Raw genomic sequence first — 23,385 nt, 5'->3', positions numbered from 1 at the left:
GAAACACACCTTTATCATTTGAACGAGATATTATGTTACGAAAAGTTGATCTACTGTGGCGCTATCTAGTGTCTATTAGTCTTATATTATAAAATTGAATAAGCTGATGAAAAAATACATACAAAATGTGTATTTTAATATTTTATGCCATTAAATAAATTTAATTACTTATTAAAAATATTAAGTATCTTATTACAACATAAACTATTTTTTATATTTTTATTCACAACATTAACTTTATTATTGTTATATTTAGAAACTACATATGATTCCATAATTTATTTAATACAGGGTCAGCAGGTATAGAAAATAGAGTACATAGTACATTTTGTTGATATTCTGTCATGCAGTGGCGTGCAGTCGTGCAGAACATTTTTCAGACTTGAGGCAAACTATACAATTTGACACCCACCCTACAACCATTAGGTTTTTCACTTAAGAGGACGATACACCCGCATGTGTTGTCTCCGTCTTACAAGTGCGTAACATGGCAAAATCTGTTTGCGCGGGACAACTATTCTCCCTCAATATTTATAATAGAATTTTCAAAATTCCACAACGCATAGGTAAGAACTTTATCTGTGTCTTAGCGTCGTTATTTTTTTGATAGCACAAACCAATAATTTCAAGTAATTTAATGAAAAAATAAATGTATTTTCTTAAGCATATAACTTAAATTATATATTTATGTTATCAAAAAAATAACGACGCTATTACACGGAAAAAGTTCTTACCTATGCGTTGTGGAATTTTGAAAATTCTATTATAAATATTGAGGGAGAACAGTTGTCCCGCGCTAAACAGATTTTGCTATGTTATACGTTTGTAAGATGGAGACAACACATTCGGGTGTGGCGTCCTCTTATAAAAAATTGTATACATTTATATGATATTTAAAATGTATGATCAAACTAGTGCCCAGTTGCACACCTATAGTAACATTAGTAACCCATCCACCCACGCACCGACGCACCCGTATTTTCCCTCAGGCAGTTGCCTCAAAAAAATAGCTGTTCAGCATGCCATTGCTGTCATGAGTTCATGACTCTTATAATTTAATACTATAAGCACTTATAAAAACAATTTTAAAATATTTAAAGATATTCACAGCGCAATAATCTATCCAGCGATGTATACGATATACTGGGACCTGTTCTGCAATCACCAGAAATATTCGTTTATAATTATTTTTAAGTTATAAATTACTTATAATAATACAAAATTTTAAATTTTATAGCTAAATCTTGATAACTTAAATTTGAGTGAAATAAGATATTTAGACGAAAAATTGCAGTTGTTGCAGTTTAATATTTGTTATTGAGATTTGATATATAAATTTGTATAAATTTACATATACCTATTATTATATTTTATTATACAGGGTGAATTTTTAAACATGCTCACCACAATTTTTCCCTTTAACGGTACATTTATTCAAATTCTGATTTTTGAATTTTTAAGAAGATATTAATGAAGGACAAATTTTCAAATTGATGATATTTTTTTGCACTCCTTAAGCCTCAAGAGCATCCTGTTGCGATCCCAACTTTTATTTGTCAAATGAGAACCCCAATTTTTACTGAAAATTATTTTGTGGCTAAATTTTACGCTGGGAACATAACATTTACAATAGTGAATTTGTAAATCATCAATTTTCTGATTAGAATTTATAATATTATAAAACCTATAATAGCCATACTATTTGTACAATTATATCGAATACGAATAAAACGAATTGATTGTTATAATTCCTTGTCGTAAAATATAGTAACAAGAAATTGTATATTCCCACAGAAATGTAAACATATAGGACGTAAGGACAGGTATCTGCGATTATTCCATAGATAATAGATATAAATTATTATACATAGTAATAAAAGAGGCGAAAGAAATTCAGATGAAGTTAACTATTCCTAAACGATCTTTTAAGAATTAAGATGGTTCATATGAAAATGTGTGAACTTTATTTAATTATATCTACCTTCAACCTACTCATTAATAATACATAATATGGTATTAAACATTAGTTTATAAACACCAAGACACACCTATAAAACGCCAAACGGCAATAAACGAAAATGTCTTATAGTATTGCTTTAACAAACGCGGTTGTATTCGACCTATTTAACGTCATGTTTATTGGATGGCTCGAACAAAACGTTCACGTTCCCGAAAAATTAAGCGGGTAAAATGATGAATGACAACGACTGAACCGTTGACCATATCAGCGACCAGCCCGTGTATCGCATCTTCGCATCAGACATCAGTTCAGAATTATTATTTTATTACGATTTGGATGATTTAGTTATTAAGTATATTTTACTCGATTTAAATACCTACTGATTTATGCATTATTTCATTATATTAAGTATTTATTGTTAACGATTTCTGCTTGAGTGACAGGGTTTGTTTTTTGCATTGATAATACATAACCTTATGTGTTATCTATGGGGTTTTTATATAAATAATAATAAAATGTAAAGAAATAATATACCATTTAAGATTCATCATGATGGACGAGAACAGAGATGACGACTATGACACTGACGATCTTGAAGAGGACGACACAGATGAAGCAAAATATGACATTAAACCATCTTTGAAAAGTGACGATATCTGCTGCTCAAATAAATGTTTATTTATGTTTGATGACAAATTTAAAACTCGTATTAAAAATGATCTGTCTCAGCTGAAAAGCTTTGAAAAGAACATTTACCTGTTCGCAATGATCTCTATTAACGAAAAAAAGATAAACGCCACAAAAGTCATCAAGTCTTCAAAATATTTCCAGTATGCAGTTAAGCATTATGGAGTTAATCGATCTGTGTGTAAAAGCGCTTTTGTCACCTTGCATGACACAACTCTATCGCTAGTACGAACATTGTGCATGAAAATGACTATAGGGCATATAATACCTACCGACGATCGTGGGAAACATAATAACAGATCGACCATACCTGACGAGACAAAAGTTGCGATCAAAGAGCATTTCTTTAGCATCTTGAAGTCTCCTAATGTGAGTTGAAATTTTGAAATCTGGCTAATTATTGATAGTTGATACCATTTTGAAATAATGTTAATATATTTTTTTGTTTTTTTTTTTTTTTTGTAATAGATTTTCAAATGTGCCAAGAAAAATCTAGGCCAACCTAATATTTCTCAGCTGTGGATTAGTTTTAAACAGGAACATGGTTAGTATGATAGAATGTACATTTTATACTGTTGAAAATTCCACAAAAATTTATTTTGCAATTACCTAAGTTTTCAGAGAAGAAATGTTGACATAATAAATACCATGTTTTAATTTTTATATCAATGTATACTTGTAGATATGAAAACTTACTGAAAGGCATTATCCCATCTTTATTTTACTTTTAGTTCTGGTTTTTTATTTACAGTAAATTAGAATTAATACCTAATTTTGTAATGAAATGTATTAAGTTTCAAGGAATCGAGCTCTCAATTCAGTGTACTGCATTATAACCAAGGCTAGCATTTGTATGCAACAGCATGTTTTTTTTGCGACTTTTGATTATTGATTTTGTCAGTAATGTCCACGAATCACCTCATGATAAGATGAATGGTGGTGTTTTTATTTTGCATATTTTGGATAAAATGCATATTAATGCATAAAATGAATATTATTGCATATTTCTATTATAAGAATTCGAAAAATGCATGTTTTATAGTATATTTTGTAATTAATATTTATAATTTAATATTAATATTTTTTGTAATCGCTTTGCTATAATTATTTTTTAATAAAATGCAAATTAAAAAAAAAAAATTTTTAAAAAAAATATTAATATTTCATATTTAATTCTAGCTCTACTGATTAAAGTATAAAACTTGGTTTTTTTGTCAAACACAAATTTTATTTTTATAAATACAATCCTATGGTACAATAGGTATGCGATTAAAGATTGAATAGTTTGACGGAGAAAGATAAACACAATTAATAAAAGTATGTCGATCAATATAAAATCTAAGATAGAAATTAAAATGCATATTTTTGCATATTTTGGTAAATAAAATGCATATTTTACAATTTTTTATTGCATACAAATCTTAGCCCTGATTATGACTAATTCAGAAATACTAGAAAAAATGGTTATCCATATTATATCTAGTTAATTTTATAACTCATCATTATTGTTAACTATAACTGATACTATTACTTCATTTTAATTTCAAATATTTTCTAATGAAGACACTATATTTCTTCTAACTCTGTAAAGTATCAAACAGCTTTATTTTTAGTGAATTTATCGGTGCATCATAATTTGACAAAAAATAATAATTGATTCATCACTATCTAAACACAAAAATAATTGCTGTTGTTATTCATTTCGGCTAGAATAAATATTTTGTGGATTTTTTAATAATGAATTTGAGATTGTGGTTGAAGAGAAGAGAGTTAAAATTGATTATTTAATATGTAATGTTGCTGGAATAAAATATTTTATTTATTATGATTTTAGGTCATATATCTCGTTCAACATACACAAAGTATATTCAAACATTTTTAACACCAGAAGTTGTATCAAATTTTATGTGTGCAAATCAAGCAAAACAAATATTAAAGTACATAAATAAAAATAAATAATTTGGTATATCTTTTACTGTTTGATAAGAATTTAATAAATAATTAATGTATGTAACTTTATTTGTTGATTATGTTCTTAATAGTCATGTTACAACTGACAAATATAACTAATAGAAGAGACTATACAATAATAGACTAATAGAATAGGTCAATGGAGAATATTGGTATAATTTTATAAATAATTTATAATATATAGTAATATGTGATTACAGTTTACTAATATATAGCTTATAATTTTTTTTCTAGTCTCCTAAGAGTAACGGTGGACAGGCTAAAATTCTGTAGGTACATAATATCTTTTTTTATTTTTTTTAAGTTAAATGTATATGAATTTTAATTATTTATTAGTAAAAAAGTTTCAAATTTCTACAAATATTTTTTAAATTACAACAAAATTAATAAAACCTTATTTTTTTGTAATTTTATCAAAAATGTAACTAGATAAAATTTCCTTTAAGAATAATTGCTTATAATATATTATATTTGTTGGTTTGTTAAGTTTTAGTTGGTACAAATAACTAATAGGAACATTAAATTACATTTTTATTTAAAATATCTTATTTATGTTGCTCATTGTTTAGTTAATATGATTCATAGTGTGATAGTTATCTAAAAAAATATTAAACAAAAAATTACAGATCGGCTCTCTCAATATCATTTATACACTACACATGTCATGGTACGTCGTTGATCGACATTGTGCGATGATTGAAAAGGTTAGGACAAATAGTTTGTCATCAGGCATTTAGTATGGGACACAGGAGGCACGTCACCTGAGCGGCTGAGCTTCACTTGTTACATATATAGTATCTATACCATTTATATACTACTATCTATGTTCCAGCACATGAGCGCAATTAAAAACTTTACCTACACTTATGATTTATGAATCTTTATTCAAATCTGGAAGCGGGCACACAACATACCTGCGTGGTCTGAAAACATATGTAATCCAATATCAATATGTATTCAGCAACCTTCAGTTTATCTGAACATACACACTAATCTAGATTTCAAGATCAAACTAGTGATTCAATTTGTGGATAATGTTTTATGATTAATATGAATTAAATTTCTCCTTATACTTATTCATATTAATTGTATTATTATTAAATTCATTATAAAGAGATTTTGATTTCATATAATACTATTTATTTTATAAACAATTTTAAATAATTATATTAACATCACAAACAAAATAAATCAAATTATTAGATGTCTTTACTTTGGATAAGAATAGGTACCTTATACGCTTTTTCTATCTGCTTATAAAATCCATTGGCAATGTTATATTATTGATTCAATATAAATATTATAATATATCATACGGTATTATTACAATATTATATAAATTGTATAGTATTGCTTTTAAGTTAAATAGTTTCTACATTTTTATAGTAACGTAACACATATTATTATTATCTAATACAGAAAACTTAAAATTATATTATGACATTTAAAGCCATTTGAAATATATCGTAATATTAACTAAAATCAATAATTTGGAATAAGTTGTATTTAATTTCATTGACAAATTTTAAAAGCAATAATATGGAAGATTTTAATATTGGATTTAATTTGTTAAGCCTATTTAAATTAATACTTTGGAAGTTTGGAACCCTGAAATTTAACACGCCTGCAGAATGGATTTTTCAAAAATTGGCTTTTATTTAAATTTTATTCGTTTGTTAAAATTTAGATATGTGTAGTACAATGATGCCTAAGCATTGATGTTGTCGCCTTGTCGGTGTTGTCTGTCGACTGTCTACAAAGAAAAATTTAACATTGAACTCCTGTCCAATATTGCTCCGTCCGTCCGTTCTCACTATAGTTACCAACATCCCGCTCATGTGTCTCCTCGTATATTATAGTCGTATCTCGTATAGGACTGAACCAGATATCTATCTATACCCTTTAAAAACATAAAGCAAATTGAATCTGTTGGTTTTCTCTGCAAATTCTAGGAAACTATAACACAAAAAACATTGAATGGTAGTCCATATCACATATTATCAGGCTCAAACATAATTTATTAATAGGATTCAACAGTGAACAGTGTCGGTCTGGTACTTAAAAGTCCCTGGATGCATTTCTTCAGAAGGGCACCTATAAATATTATTTCACTAGTGGATGTCCTTATATATTATGTATGTTGAATCTTATAATTATTTTCCTATTTTGATTTATTTATTAATATGTGGGGCGCTTTTTGTGTTCGTCATTATTTTCACGATTTGCGTTTATTCACCTATCATAGGTAATAGGTATTTAATGTTATGTAATATAAAGTGTTCTTTTCCTACTGTGATCTATTAGGTGTAGTCGATCATTTTGTTAAAACCTAAAATAGTTGTTATACGATTCCACAAAAAAAAAAAACCTAAAATTTAATTTCCAGGTAATATCCAGGTCCCGGATACACAGACTGCAGCTGCGTCAATTGCGAATACCTACCTATTCCCTGTGCTATATTATGCATTACCTTTTTTCCTATTGTTGTGAGTTTTTGACGGACATAAGGTTATATTCGAATTCTCGATAACATTGTCCACAGCATATATTATACATTTTATGTGTTTATGTAATATTATATACCTCACTTTATAATGTTAATGGGTTTGTTCAGCTTGTTGGATTTTTTTATGGTGGGAATGAGACATTTTATAAGAATTGAATAAGTACCTATTCTAATCTAATAAAGTAATAAGTAATAGTAAAAATGTTTTACTGTTTGTTGTTTTTCGACTTCGTTAGATGAACGTCCTTAGTCTCTATCAGCTCCATCATTTCTACCTCGTTATTAAATGTTACTGCAGAGAGAAGGTAAGTTTTTCTTTGTATGGTTCATTTTAGATTCTGAGCGGAGCGATGAATGTGTTGATTTTACCATGATGTGTGTGTTTTTTTTTATGTCTGTCATCACGTTTTGGGGCAGTAAAAGTGCTTTGATTTTTTACTTCAGTACCTCGTTCGATCAGAAAGTGAATCTAGTTGGTACTTGGGGGGGGGGTCAAAAGTGAAAAATTCTTAATACTTTCCTAAATAATCGAGAGAAACAAACTAAAAATTAAGGGAAAAACGGGAAATTTTACGCACACTCATTTTTCGACAAAATCGATTTTGGTTTTTGATGTAATTTTAAAACAAATGACCATAGATACATGAAATTTTCACCGAATGTTTATATAAATATATTCTATCCACCATGCAATTTTCAAAAATTTTCGACTTAAGTTGAACTATTCATAGGCATTTGAAATTTTCGATTATTATTAGTTTTTTTAAAATTAATATTGATAAAAATTTATTTGTTAGGCAGAAAAGCTTGAAAATTTAATACAAGGTTTTTAACATATTGTTACAATAGCAGTTGAAAAATAAAAGAAATTCATAGTCACGATTTTTTTTTTTATAAGCATTCAAAGATTGAATTTTGACAAAATACGTAAAAATTCCAAAATTATTTTAAGCCAAAAATTCATAAAAAAATTCCTTTTTAAATCTAAGATTTAAAAATTTAATACCCGGAAATTCAAATTAAATTTTTATGAGCATTTGAAATTTAAATTTTTACAACATTGGATTTTCACTTTTAGCGATTTCCTTATTTTGGTGTAACTCTAAAACAAATTACCGCAGATACTTGAAATTTTGACTGAATGTTTATATAGGCGTTTTATATATTTGATACAATTTTCAAAATATTTAGATTTGTTTTGAGCTGTTTACTGACATTTTAATTTTTCAACTTTTTTAGTTTTTTTTTCTATAAATATTGATAAAAATGTATTTGTTCGGTAGAAAAGCTTGAAAATTTAATAAAAGGCTTCTAACACATTGTAACAATGTAACAATAACAGTTAAAAAATATTAAAAATTCGTAGGCACGATTTTTTTTTTTTAAGCATTTAAAGTTCAAATTTTGACTAAATACGTAAAAATTACGGCAATGTTCAAATTATCTTAGATAGAAATTCATAAAAGTTTTCCTTTTTAATTTTAAGATTTGAAAATTTAATATAAGGCTCATAATATATTTTTACAATAAAAATTGAAAAATAAAAGAAATGCGTAGTCACAATTTTTTTTTTTACAAGCATTCAAAGTATGAATTTTGACAACATATGTAAAAATCACGAAATACAGAAATTATTTTAAGCTAGAAATTCATAAAAAATTTTTCTTTTTAAATCTAAGATTTGAAAATTTTTAATAATCTATAATATATCCTAGACAGATAAACCGTCTTCGCTCAGAATCGTTTTTTGTATACAGTGATATAATATCATTGGATTCAAATTTAATTCCATCCATTACAGTAACCCTCTTGTAACCTACTGTACAGCAGAGCGACATACACGACTTACCCGCTTTTTTCAAATTGAAAAGTAGTTTAAACTCATAAAATAAAATAAATACATTCTTATGTAGGAATTGAATATTTTTTCCTATATTTTGGCAGTGATATAACAGTTCAATACTCGGAAACTTATTATTCTGATGAAGTATCCTTGGTGGTATTTTATGTTTAACAATTATGGAAACACTTACTTTATTATTACATTATTTATACTTGGCTGTTTTTTATAATCCCGAGGAATAATTCATTATATAGTTATTAATTAGAAATATATTCCATTCGTTGTTCTAGCTTTCAGGTTATATTATTTTAAAATGTAACATTTTATATCATATAGACCTGTGTGTATAAAAGAAAACAGTTTAGCAACATCGACATTCTACAGTACATACTATTTATTTAATGATTATAGTGAACTTAACATTATTTAAATAAACAGTTTTCTAGTTATTCCCAATTTTTTAGGTTAGGAATGCTGCGGAAGCGCTGGCACCCCCACCTTTGAATTTCGAGTTTAAATCTATACCAATTGTCCAATCATTTGTACCTCAAGTAAAATCGTTTTTACCTCAACGGTTTTTAATCTGTGCTTAATTAATAGTGGTAAGTATTATGACGACAAGGTATATAATAGTATAGCTAATAATACTGTTCATGACAATATTAATATCAAATGCACAGGTATTGGTCAGAGTATAACTAAATCCATCCATTTTTACTGGCTGAAGATCTGAAATATTACCATTTTTCAAGATTTTCTAGGTTAGAATACAATATTACAATTAAAATAAAAAAAAATTTAACAGATTAACTAAAAATAGTTTAAATAGAATAGGAAAATCAATATAATATATTAAGGAACAACTATGCTGTACGGCAGTAAAGCTAGTAATGATTATAAAATAATCGAATATCGATTAAAATAATTTTAAGGACAAAAATTGAAAAAATAAGTGGGTAGAATATATTACTGCCAAATATATTAATATTATCAATTGTATATGATTAATTTAAACCGTTGAGGTACAAACAGGTACAAACGATTGGTATAAGTTTAAACTCGAAATTCAAAGGTGTTGGTGCCAGCGTTTCCGCAGCAACCCCACCTTAACAATTTGGAATAACCAGAAACTGTTGAGGTACAAACGATTATACTTGAGGTACAAACAGGTACAAACGAGGTACAAACGATTGGTATAGGTTTAGACTAGAAATTCAAAGGTGGGGGTGCCAGCATTTCCACAGCACCCCCACCTTAAAAATTTGGAATAACCAGAAACTGTTGAGGTACAAACGAGGTACAAACGATTGGTATAGGTTTAGACTCGAAATTCAAAGGTGGGGGTGCCAGCGTTTCCATGGCACCCCCAAAATGGATGTAGGAATAGTTTGAAAACCATTGAGGTACAAACGATTTTATTAGAGGTACAAACAGGTACAAACGAGGTACAAACGATTGGTATAGGTTTGGACTCGAAAATCGAAGGTGGGGGTGCTATATAGAATATTATATTGAGCAAGTTAAACACATTACATTCGGCACGGGCGCGCTCGTCGATCGACGGATCGACGTAATAAGATAAAGCCGATAAAGCTAGCTGTAGTTAAAATGTATAAATATATATATTAATATATTATAAAACCAATTGGGGAAAAATATTGTTTTTAATGTCAAATGGAAATTTGAAAAATACGATATAAGGATATCTAGTAAGTTATCTCAATATAAATGCATTTATTTATTTACGAATTTTTATACTGTATCTTTAATATTCTTTATAAATTATAAAATATGCTCTAAAAAATTGTAAACTTAAGAAATATGCTCTAAAATTCAAAAATCACTAAATATGCAAAAATATGCACTATAAACTTTTGATATGTTTTTCGTAGTGTCTTGGAATGCATTTCTAGCTCACTTAGCAATAAATCTAATGGTTCAAAAAAAACATGCAAATGCATGAACTTCCGGGTCCTAATTATTATAGTATTATAATTGTATGATTGCCGAGGCTTAATTCAAATAAAAAAAAAAATTGTATGATTGAAGTGCAGCTTTAATATTAGTTTAATGTATTTAAAATTACTGAGCTACTAATTAGCCATATTTTGTTATTTATATTAGGTGTACCAATAGGTACTTATTTTATCATAACAATTTTAAATACTTTAAATATTTAAATATAATTCAATCATAATAATTATCGTGTGAAAAATCATTATAGATAGTAGGTAAAAATATATATTAAAAAAAATAAATATTTTCGGCGCTTTTTTCCCTTATGGAATCGCCACTTGAGGGTGAACCGTTTGCACAATACTTACCCCCCACACCTTTGCGCTTATATAAAATAGCCCTTCAGACTTAAAACTGGCAAGAACCTAACCGTTGGTACTTTTTCGTTATCTATAGACCTATAAAATATGGACAGCACTTAGAGAGAGAAATTACATGACGCGATTTATTGTTATATTTTAGGTCTATCATCTGTGGCAGGGGTGGCAAATCTTTTTTGGATCGAGTACCAAATTTTTAAAATCAAGGTTATGAAAATTGTTCACATGCCCTGTTTTAAATTCTAAATAGTATTTAAAAATATATTAACATTTTACAGAAGTATATTATAATTTTTTAAATGTATATAATTTGTTTCTTTAAATTTCTTATAAACAAACTTTATAACGGAAATAACATATTTTTTTTAAATTTTAATTTTTGCGTTCCATTATTGCAATTTGAGCAACGTGCCACTTTTAGCACGCTTACGATTAGTTCACCATCTCTGGTCTATGGTGTAATCATATTTTGGCGGCTCTCAGAAAGAAAAATGTATCCACCGACGATTCTGAATTTAAGACATTATTTGCCAAAACCACAGAAAAGAATAATATTATAATATTATACCAGTAAATACCTATATATATTAATACCATCACGGAGACACGTACTAAAATAAAATTGATTGGAATAAACAGTACTAATCAGTGGCAGTTCCTGAAAAATCCTTAGCCCACCTTGAAATTTTATGAAAATTTAAAATATTGAAATTTATATCAAAACTTTTTTATCAAATATTTTCTATTGTCTTTTATTATTTATTAATAGGTATATGTAGTACCTACTATTAGAGTGATCAGACCCAATATTATTTTTTATTGGACATATATTTTATGGTATATACTTGTTGTAATAGGCGCAAATAGAGGGGGCTGGAGGGGCCTAGCCCTCTTTAGAATTGCTATAGCCCCCCCCCCCCAAAAAAAAAAAAAATTCTAATGATTTTACAACATAATACATTGGAACTTGCCCGTGAGTAGTTTTTGCTGATCTAAGTTACAGCCCTCCAAAATTTCAAACACTATTTGCTCCTATGCTTGTTGTAGAAGTGTGGAACAAATATTTCATACCTCATTATATATTGGTATTATATTATTCTGGCCCTTTAGTAAAATTGCGTGCCTCAAGCAGGTTAGGTTAGTATGGCCTCAAGTTGACCTTATCAAATACAAGGTATACAATCCTGGCGCCACCACTGGTATGAATACATGATGACCGGACCACCAAGGCACCAAACACCAAAATGTTTCCCACACAGGGGCATCGTATGTTTTCAGCGCTACCGGTGGTTATATTTTTTTAGCGTCATATTTTGTATCCTAGTCCACAAATTGTATACAGATAGCGTTCTAAACTATCGGTGTCCATCATGATACCACCCAGCAATTGTCTCTATAGTACATATTATACTACATTATTACATATACCCATTCTTGCCCACTTACTACGTTTATATGATGGCGTTAAATCGGTTTTAAATTCTTAAACTACATAGTTCGAGCATTTTATCTTTTAAAACGGCATACATTTTTTTAACCGTTTTAACGCCATCATAAACGTAGCACCTCGGTCTGCTCGTTTCCAGTAATTTATTATATCTTAGTAATTTTTTTTTTTTAAATTAAAAGCCGTTCTGCGCGCTAGTCAAATTTAAACCATCGTAACAAAATTACAGTCGAGATCTACCGAAATCATTTCGATTCCAATCCATTACATCACTAATCACAGTCCGTGATTAACACCTTATATTAGATACATCCTTATGGCCAAGATGGATTATCGATTCAATATAATGTCATCATAACATAACAATATTTAGCTTATAGAGTACAATGAATCTACAAACAATAGTCCAGTATAAAAAGTCCGGTTTATTTATCGTATATTTATATACAGGGTGATTCTTTTATCAAACAACACTTATATGGTGTTTGTGTGTAAATACCACCTAACATACACCTATAACACACAAACACCACCAAAAACCACCTAACTTTGGGAGGCTATATCTTGTAAACGGATCAACGAAAAATGAAAATTCAAACGTGAAAATACATTAAAAAAACAGCCTTTTTAGTATATGAAATTTTAAGTATAGGTTGTCATTTAAAAATCAAAAGTTGATAATGGTTTACCTGATAAATATAAGGGTGAAAATATTTAAAAAATATATAGTTCTAGAACAAGATGGATCTACAATTTTGAAAAAAAAAAAATTTGAAAAAAGTCAATAGTTTTTGAAATAATGAGTGTTGTTTGATAAAAGAATCACCCTGTATATTTATTAATTAATATTAATATTAGGACACGGCCGAGGTTTATAGTCTCGACTCTCGAAGCATATACATTTTTTATTCTGAATTCAAATGTAACAATTGTATTATATTTATAGGTTTCTAATAACATAAATTTTTTCTTGTACGACATGAAATTTTATTTTTCTGTATTATATTTTTATTCAAAAGTAACGATCAATCTGACTAAAAATTATAATGTCATATATTTATTTTTATTGTACCTTTATAATATTGATTTAAGTTGAAAAATACTTACTTATAAATAAACCGGACTTTTAGGTACCTAGAATCCCGAGTGCTATATCACCCTGTGGCTTAGCTAATAGACAATAGCTATAAATAGTATAAATCATAATGCTGTAGGTACATAATTAATTGTTCCACCCACAATAGATATATTATTATGTTTTGTAATTTTGTAGTTTTGTTCCATTTTCCGAGATATAGGTAATATCTTATACGCATTATCGTCTGACCGCTGGGCCAATCGAAAAAAACGTGTGCGAGCAGTGTGCGTTCGGTTTTGAGTTCGTCTGGGGGGGATTGGTCAACCTGCAGCGAGTTAGATAAGAACAATTTAATTAATATTGTTATTATTAATAATAATAATAATAATAATAATAATAATAATAATAATAATAATAATAATAATAAAAAAAGAAATAATTTATACTTAAATAGAACATTGATTGTTATTTGTCGGTACTCGGTAGTCGGTACTCTGTTTTTATTAATGGCCTCGTCCTTTGCGTGTTATTTATTCCGTCAAACGTGATCAACGTTTTGGCGTCCATTACACGGATGTCTCAGAACAGCCCTCAAGTGCGGTAAGTCACCATTACGGTACCATTTCTTGTTTTCACATAACAATATACTTACAAGCACAATGCGCACACACTTGCTCACTCTCGTCACATAATAATTATATTGTTGTTACCCCCATATATCATATACACACCATGTCACATTTTGATGTACAAAATGTTATACAGTCTACTGTGCTCGTACGAACAAATGCACAAATTATTATATTTATACTTGTAAAACGCTTGCACAGATTGTATTGTTCATCGTTATTATTTGGTGACTTTAGGGTTTGGTGATTATAACAACAGTTGTCTGTGTTTGATTCGGGATTACGATGACTGCCGATCACTTTTGTTTGAAATGGAACAACTATCCTTTGAACATGGTCACCGAGTTGGACAGTCTTCGTACCAGTGAAGACCTAGTAGATGTAACCTTATCATGTGATGGACAGTTGTTCAAAGCTCATAAAGTTGTGTTGTCTATGTGCAGTACTTACTTTCGAAATGTGTTCAAGGTAAACCAAAAGACTTTTTTTAAAACTGCACTAAATTTTAAATTTGATGTTGTTCTAAGATAATAGATTTCTATGTACATATTTTAATATATTAGTTATATTTTCAGGATAATCCTTGTAGACATCCAGTTGTAATATTGAAAGATATAAACCAAGACGATGTCCAGGCATTGCTCAATTTTGTGTACCAAGGCACTGTTTACATATCAGAGAAAAAATTAGCATCATTTTTACGGACTGCAGAATTACTACAGATAAGAGGTTTAGCTGGTGCAGCTTCTACAATAAATACAGATCTAGTATACAATATTGTTCTTCACTTAAATACAATTATTTAATGGTTAATTTATTTTTAGGAGTCAACCCGGACAAGTTTGGAGAAAAATGCTGTACCTCCACTACAGCAACTTTCTACTAATAACAATCAAGATGAAAAACATGATACATCAACCTCAACAGAAAAATCTGATTCCCCTAAATCTCCCAGTGAAAAAGTTTCTGCAAAACGAAAGAAGTGTCTTCCAGTAAAATTGAAAAAACAATTTGACAATGGCACAGAGTTTATGGTGAACTAAAGTTTAAATATTTCTAAATTTTAACAATGGCTAATTCATTATTTTATAGGATGAAACAACTGGTAGTGAAACTGACATATTGAGTCGGTTAAAAGTCGATGATATTGATGATGGAAATGTAGATACTGACTGTTATATTGATGAAGAAGGCTCAAAAGATGAATTTTGTGATGATCCATATGCCCAAGGACCTGATGTTGATGAATATGAAGATGTAGATATAGTTAAAGATGAATTTGTTTCACATTCTACCACAATTTTTGACAAGTCATTAATTGCTTCTCGAATGTTGAATGATCCTAAAGGTAATTCATTTTTCTTATATTTCTTGTTTATTAAATTAACTATAGTCGTTTCTTTTAAATAAACTTATATAGATATCCACACAAGTACAGCTAGTGGTATTGAGTTTGCTATATCTTCAGCACAAACAAACCAATGTCCATCGGAACAATCATTAACAACTGCAGGTATTATACTCTTTCTAAATTAATATATATATATATATAGTATGCATATGATTGATAAAATATACCTATATATCTATAAACATAAATATCTAATAGAATATAAGTGTACTTAATTTTTAATTTTATAAAAGTAAACGAAAACAAATGTTTTCCATATATTTTTTGAAATCAATGTATTTCACGGCTTATAAGCCATGCAGGCGGTACACATATTTTTGCAGGATCCCACCTGGCTCAGTGTGGGGACTGCCCCCATTGTGGGCAGATGTACAACAACCAGTCGTCGCTGAAGTATCATGTGCGTTTAATGCATTCGGACTTGACGCGCCGGCTGTGTTGTTATCTTTGCCCCAGCTCATTTGTATATCGCGAGGCGTACAAAACGCACATGCGACAAGAGCACAATGTCAGATTGTGATGAATGGTGATATAATTTGTGTAAGTGGACAAAACGGTTGTTGGTCAGTCGGAGCATGGTGTATTGTTTGTAATGGGGGAGTCTAGAGCACTAAACATTCCAAATATGTACAAATTCAATAATTAACAATCTTTAAACATATATAACACCAATTAATTACATAATAAAATATAATATATTTATTAATAACTGGCTTTATGTTAATTCTAACATTGGAACTATACTATATTTGCAAGTATAAGTTCATTGTTTGATCAACAATATTTGTACACTATACTATTGTTCAAAATAATAATGACATACCATGTTATGGTCTTTATGTATTTGCCCACCCACATTTTAAATTCTGAGCGGAGCAATGAATAATGTGTGTGTGTGATTTTTTTATGTCTATTATCACCTTTTATAGCAGTAAAAGTGCTTAGGTTTTCAACTTCAATATTTTTTCTGATAGAGAAGTGAATCTAGTTAATAGTTACATCAAAATTTAAAAAAATGTCCAGGAATTGTCTCAATGAAAAACACATTTTATCTAAAACTAGCTTTCAACTAAATCTATTATCTTTTTTTTGGTTCAATTTTCAAAATACTTCCACTATTTATAAGTTATTTATGTTTGATATTTTTTTATTTTTCCTTATTTATCAATAAAATCATTTGATTGGTCCTAAAATTTAAAAATTTAATACAAAGTTCTTTATAAGTTGTTTTTATAACTTCAAAATATTAATTAAAGTATATTATACTTAGAAACATTTTTTTTGTGAACAAGTTAAATTGTTGATGCAATTTGCAAATTATAATGTACCTAGTTAATTGAAAAAGGTTAGGTTAGGCAAGGGGGAGGGGGCTTAGGGGGTATTGGTATCTCTAATCTTTAAATTAGGAACCTTAAATAATGCATGTGTTTATGTATTAAAAATTTCTCCTTACAAAAAAACAAAACTAAAATGATAAAATGCATAGCTTAAGCACCCTTAGTTTTTTTTCATTGAAACTGCGCCTATTTGTAAACCTATTTGAGACTTAGATTTGTTGTAATTTTGGAGACCGCGATTAAATATATATAATATTATGTAATCTTTGATTGTGATATTAACCTAACACTTTTACATACATTAAAAGCTTTACTATACATAATTATAAATTATAAATGCTTAGGTTACATTATTTTTAGCTAGTACCTATTTAAATCATGCACCTTTTACACTGTTCTAACTGTTCTAAGGTAAGATGGTATTGACTTAAACGTTAATAAAAATAATAAAATACAATATAAATATGCACTTTTATAATTTTATAAAAAATTTTATGTTTTTGACTAAAAATAAATCAACCTATCTTAATACTAGCAGTAAAATAAATTACAGTAATAGCAATATCCAAAAAAATGACATGAAATATTGAAATATACTTGATATTGGTTGTTCGACCATCTCCGCTCAGAAACTATTTCTGTATACAATGATATAAACCGCTTGATTATCATTGAATTAAAAATTAACACCATCCATTAAACTGACACACTCAACACCTACTTACTCTATAGCATATTACCTACTTGCCCACCTTTTTTTGTTTGTAAATGTGGTACACATACTTTTTATGCATTGATGTTGATTTATTTTATTTCCCGTTTACACTAATTAATTAATTTTCAAAATATTTAACTTATATATTTATATCTGTATTGTGATTTAGCATGTTTCATAGGTATACTTTTTATTTAGTATGGATTTTTTGCATTTCATATCTTAAATTATTCAAATGTCTAATTATTAGACTTAAATATGATAATAATATGTTATATGATATTCTAAAGTTTCTTTTTAAATATCACTTGAAACAATGTCCACTATTATACTACTCTAGTTACATCTACATAAATAAAATAAAATTGATATTTTTGATAATTCCTTTATATTTCAATAATTTATGAAATTGTTTTTCTTTAAAATTTTTATATATTTGACATTTTAATATTCAACATTGAAAATCATTATTTTAAATTTAATGCAACAATAGTATTTTAGATATTTTTGTTCAATTAAAAGACAGGTGATATCTTAAAAATACATTTTTTTAGTATAGTATACAATAATATCTTGAGGCATGATAATCATTACTGTAAACTTTGCATTGATTAAATATAAAGTTAAGAGGCAAAAACCAAGTTGGCTATTTGGCTAGTAAAATGTATAAAAAGCTTTTTAATAGAATTAAAATTACATAGCATGATGTATATAAATTATAAACAGGTAATTGATAATAAAAAAAGTAAAAATTACATTTTTGTGAATATTAATAGATATGTTATAATGTTATCTTATATTTTCAAATATAATTTATTTTTAAATATATTATATACTATTAATAAAAATAATAATAACAATAATATATAATGTATTAGTAATAATATTATAAACTATATATAATCAATGTTAATAGTTATAGATCTATGTTTAAATCATAAAAAAAAATTCTTATATATAATATAATAGTCTATGATTTAGTATCCTTATAATTTTCTTTTATATACCAGGTGAATTTTTAATCATACTCATCCCCATTTCTCACTTTAATAATACTTTAATCAAATTCTGATTTTTAGAACTTTTAAATATACTTAAAGTCCATATTTTCAAATTCTTGATATTTGTATTACTATTTAAAGAATGTAAAGAATGTTCTGTGGCGTTATAAACTTCTATTTTTCAATATATTATTTACTGTAAATTATTTATTCCAAAGACAAAATAAAAGTAAAAATGGGGGGGTTCATATTTGAAAAAACAGATTCTTTTATTATTACAGCATCATCCTTTAGTAGTACCAAAAATATCAAATATTTGAAAATATGGTCTTCAAGTATATTTAAAAATTCCAAAATTATAATTATAATTCATGTATAATTTAAGAATACAAATATTGTGGGCATACTTAAAAATTGCCCAATATAATAACAAAATGAAACAAAGCAAAGTGTATATGTAATATTTCTTTCATAGCGATTTTGTAATAAATTATTTATATTGTGATTATTATACATTGTTAAGTTTATAATATCCAATCTTAAGTTTAACATTGTTATAAATCAGTTTAAAAAAAATATATGCATTTATGCATTTTCATCTTCCAGAATATTTATTGATAAATTAAACCAACTAAAAGCTCTAACGTATCTTGTTATGGATTATTATGATGTTGTTTAGAATTGATTATGAAATCTGCATTAAATGTTTTGAAAAAAATATTATTTAATACATTTAAAATAAATATAGTTTTAATTTGATAGTCTAAGATTATATCTTGTGTATCTAAAGTATCATATAAAATTACAGTGTATTTATAATTTAATATTTAATGACTAATTACACAAATAATAATTTTGTGTTGGTGAAATGGTAATCAGGTGAAACTACATACATAATCGCACGAATTACGTTGCACATTATCCAATTTTTTTCAAGAGTATTGAAGTACATGTTAAGTAATTTTCTGTTTTTTTTTTATTTTTATGACAGACCGTCTAGGCCGCCGACCATGTCCCTTGTGTCAAAAAGTGATCTCCAACAAGTCTAACTTATTAAAACATATGCGCATTAGGCATAGTGATGAATACAATCCAGCTGGTTGCAGTGTGTGTGGTAAAGTATTTAAGAATAAATATAGTTTACGTGCACACATTAATATCTACCATAAGGAACACTCGACTACTACTAATACGACTAATCAAGGTGCATATCAAGTGTACAACAATAACGCTATTGGTCAACAGCAGCCACAGCCGCCACAACAACAACAACAACAACAACAACAACATCAACATCAACAATCTGTTTCAGTGCAGCCTATCAACAATTCTACTGGTTCTTATCTAACTAGTTCATCGCCGGTTACTTGTTTCAACCAGTCTTCAAATGCTAGTACAGCCAGTGGCTACATTATACAGCAGCCTCCTACATCGCCGTTCCTAAATAAAATCTCACTGGATCTCCCGTCTCCATATCAGTTAACAAATCAGGCTACATCTGGGCCACCTTTATCACCACTTTAACCATTATTTCCACCAGCATCAGCCGGTGAAATTTTTGATGTTGTCGGATGCTCTTCACGCATGACTCATTTGGAGGTTTAAATTTTAACCTCATTTTCGAGATCGGTTACTGACAAATTAATGTGTCATTATTATTATTATTAAATAAATATATATTTAATTATATTTTTTTCTAAAGGGGGGAAGGGCTTGGTTTTGATGTTTGGTTAATTTTTACTGGTTTTAATTCATTATTTTAAAATGTATATTGGTATACCTGAAGTATAATATTTTTATTAATACATTAAATGATATGTAAAAATATATATATAAAGTTTTTAATTTAGAATATATATTATATTGAGTGCCAATAATTATAATGAGTAATGAAAAACGAACAATCAAATTATGTTGTGTAATTGATATTTATTAACAAAGTTTGCTCTTACGAGTATATAGCAAAATCTATAAAAGGCCAAACGAATCTAAGACTGAATAAAAAATGAAACACCCTAATATTATTCGAATAATACTGATTAATAGTATTTTTAGCTCATAATTATTAAGAATAAATATAAAACAAACTTGTTCTCTGTATAGAGAAAAACCACCTTGTACCTACTCTATAGTATTTCAATTTATACCTACTCTTTAGCAATAAAAAAATGTATTGTAACATAGTCATAATCATAGATGTATCATTTATAAAATTAATATTTACCAAAGATATTATAGAACTGATAAATACCACTAACAATTTTTTTATTGTATTCAGTCTAATACTATGTGTACATCTTGCACATGATTTTGTTTCATGTTTTCTATTTGTATTAGAAATTGTATACAACGCACAATTTTCTTACTTTTGTTTTGCTACAACAGTCCCTAACATATAATTTATTTACCCTTAATGTTAATATTTAATCTTGTCATGATTTTTCACGGGTCTTTTGTATTATTAATTAGGGTTTTATTTTGTGTAGAATTTAACATTGGTACGATAATTTTTATTTGGTTTATTTCCCTTTTTTCTGCTTTTTATTTTAATTTTATAACTTAGTAAAACATAGTATTTCTTTATTTTTCGGGTTCCAAAGTGTGTATTGACTGATATAGTTTATAGTATTTATTTTAAATTAAATAAGAAGGATGGAAAAATATGTATATTTTTTTTCTAACACGAGTCAACTAATGTTTTTTTTTATGTATACATTAAATATTAATATATATTTTATGTTCATGTATGAGTAATATTAATTATAATGAAATCAAATATATATTTTATTTAGGCTAATTACAGTGTTGTATTTTTTACCATCATTATACCATACACTGCAGCTGGCCTCAAAGAACACTTGAAAGTTCATATTGAAAACAGTTGCAGTGTACTGCTAGATTTTTAGATGTTTATTGATCTATTGATCTAAATTTTGATTTTTAATAAATCTTGTTTTCTGTAAGTTTATTTCAAAAGCTTTGGACTACAATCTGAAAAGTCTATACACGTTTAGCCGGAATTTCAATAAAAAAACGAAGTGTACTTAAGCTATGCATTTTCTCGTTTTAGTGTAATTTTTTTGTAAGATAAAGTTTTTGATACATAAACACGAAAATTGCTTATCTTAAAATTGGGGCTGCTAATGCCCTCCCTAACCTCCCCATCCTATTTGCGCCTAAAAGATGACTCAAAAACAAAAACACAATAAACAAACATACTTTGGTAGGTATAGTTAAAAGATATAAAGCATAAATTAGAGGGAAACTAGTGTATAGTAGTACACTGTATATTATGAGTTACAATAGTATGAGATATTTTTAATATTTAATTGGTAGGTACCTACTTAACTGAGTATGGTACAAAATACTAAAAATTGTTTGCAATGACGAAAAAATGGTTTAGCTTAATATTTTAGGTCGGTATATACGTATAAACTTGTGAAGAACACGTTTTTGAAAGTTAGAACATAAAGAAATATAAAAAAAAAATTATGAACATCAAGAAAAAGTCATTTATTTTAATTTATGCATTTCTTATGGAATTTAATGTAACGTAACAACAGCTAAATTACGTTTAAGCTCATAAAAGGCGCGTTAAAAATAAGCAAATCAAATGAATCTGTCACAGTTGCAAAGTTTTAAAAGGCACATTTATCTCGAACAATTAATATATATTTATGTTCGATGACGAGTTGAGGACGTGATACCCGCATGTGTTGTCTCCGTCTTACAAGCGCGTAACATGAACACGCATAGCTTCGTTAGCTTAAAAATTAGAGTGAACTGACCTCTTATAAAATTTAAAAGCAAGATTATTATCTAGACAACCTCATATGCTTTTTATTATATATTCAATTTAAAGCGAGTTATGAGTATTTTAAAATTGTAAATTTTTTGTGTATCTTATAATGCTCATAACTTCCTTTAAAATTTAAATATAATAAAAAGCATATGAGGTTGTCTATATAACGATCATTGGGGGATATCCGGAGGGCTTATCCCCCCCCCTGATAGCCGCAAAGCCCCCTCTAAAATGTTTGCCATATTATATTAAATCTGAAATGACTGTTGCCAGAAATTTTATAAATATAAAATCAACAATGATTTGACTATTGACGATTTGAAAACATCAATAAAAAAAGACATTTTTCCAAATGTCTATAAAATGCTTCAAGTAGCACTTACTTTACCTGTCAGCTCTTCAACTTACGAGCGATCTTTTTCGGCTATAAGAAGAATAAAGACTTGGGTGAGAACTTCCATGTATCAAGAACGTTTTACAAATCTTTCTATTCTACATATAGAGAAAGATGTAACAAAAAATATGGATACTGAATGTATTTAAAATGAATTTTCTAAATCCTCAAGGATGATGGTTTTAAAATAAAACCGTAGCCACCACCCTCATGGCTTTGGTTCATAAGAAAAATCGTAGCCCCCCCAAATTTTTCGATCGATATCCGC

At 27.9% G+C, this 23,385-nt stretch overlaps 2 protein-coding genes across 3 annotated transcripts; both read left to right on the top strand.

Annotated features, from left to right (window-relative positions):
- Nucleotides 1-2,212: 2,212 nt before the first annotated feature.
- LOC107172565 (uncharacterized) lies at nucleotides 2,213-4,666 on the top strand. 2 transcript variants are annotated; one of them, XM_015522858.2, is made up of 4 exons: nucleotides 2,213-2,404; nucleotides 2,503-3,016; nucleotides 3,116-3,191; nucleotides 4,482-4,666. In XM_015522858.2, exons 2-4 carry the CDS (start codon nucleotides 2,510-2,512, stop codon nucleotides 4,604-4,606), a joined length of 708 nt encoding a protein of 235 aa, XP_015378344.1. In that variant the 5' UTR covers nucleotides 2,213-2,404; nucleotides 2,503-2,509; the 3' UTR covers nucleotides 4,607-4,666. The 2 variants fall into 2 exon arrangements, with proteins under 2 accessions (XP_015378344.1, XP_015378349.1); XM_015522863.2 differs by having other exon boundaries at nucleotides 2,233-2,312.
- A 9,578-nt stretch (nucleotides 4,667-14,244) lies between these two features.
- LOC107172781 (uncharacterized) lies at nucleotides 14,245-21,718 on the top strand. Its single transcript, XM_015523080.2, has 7 exons — nucleotides 14,245-14,428; nucleotides 14,695-14,925; nucleotides 15,033-15,224; nucleotides 15,282-15,491; nucleotides 15,550-15,805; nucleotides 15,878-15,970; nucleotides 19,913-21,718. Exons 2-7 carry the CDS (start codon nucleotides 14,743-14,745, stop codon nucleotides 20,443-20,445), a joined length of 1,467 nt encoding a protein of 488 aa, XP_015378566.1. The 5' UTR covers nucleotides 14,245-14,428; nucleotides 14,695-14,742; the 3' UTR covers nucleotides 20,446-21,718.
- Nucleotides 21,719-23,385: the final 1,667 nt, after the last annotated feature.

The sequence above is a fragment of the Diuraphis noxia genome, unplaced genomic scaffold, assembly GCF_037042655.1.
Source record: "Diuraphis noxia isolate RWA-SAM2 unplaced genomic scaffold, SU_Dnox_SAM2 contig0002, whole genome shotgun sequence".
Classification (NCBI taxonomy): Eukaryota; Metazoa; Arthropoda; class Insecta; order Hemiptera; family Aphididae; genus Diuraphis; species Diuraphis noxia.
The sequence above is the reverse complement of the archived record's forward strand: the minus strand, read 5'-3'. Positions and strand labels throughout refer to the sequence as shown.

Bases quoted from the DNA above. Each gene is read 5' to 3' on its own strand.
- LOC107172565 (XM_015522858.2), top strand. From the start codon at position 2,510: ATGATGGACGAGAACAGAGATGACGACTATGACACTGACGATCTTGAA. The intron at 3,017-3,115 runs GTGAGTTGAAAT...TTTTTGTAATAG, and splicing joins GCATCTTGAAGTCTCCTAAT to ATTTTCAAATGTGCCAAGAA. The intron at 3,192-4,481 runs GTTAGTATGATA...TTATGATTTTAG, and splicing joins TAGTTTTAAACAGGAACATG to GTCATATATCTCGTTCAACA.
- LOC107172781 (XM_015523080.2), top strand. From the start codon at position 14,743: ATGACTGCCGATCACTTTTGTTTGAAATGGAACAACTATCCTTTGAAC. The intron at 14,926-15,032 runs GTAAACCAAAAG...TTATATTTTCAG, and splicing joins ACTTTCGAAATGTGTTCAAG to GATAATCCTTGTAGACATCC. The intron at 15,225-15,281 runs GTATACAATATT...ATTTATTTTTAG, and splicing joins CTACAATAAATACAGATCTA to GAGTCAACCCGGACAAGTTT.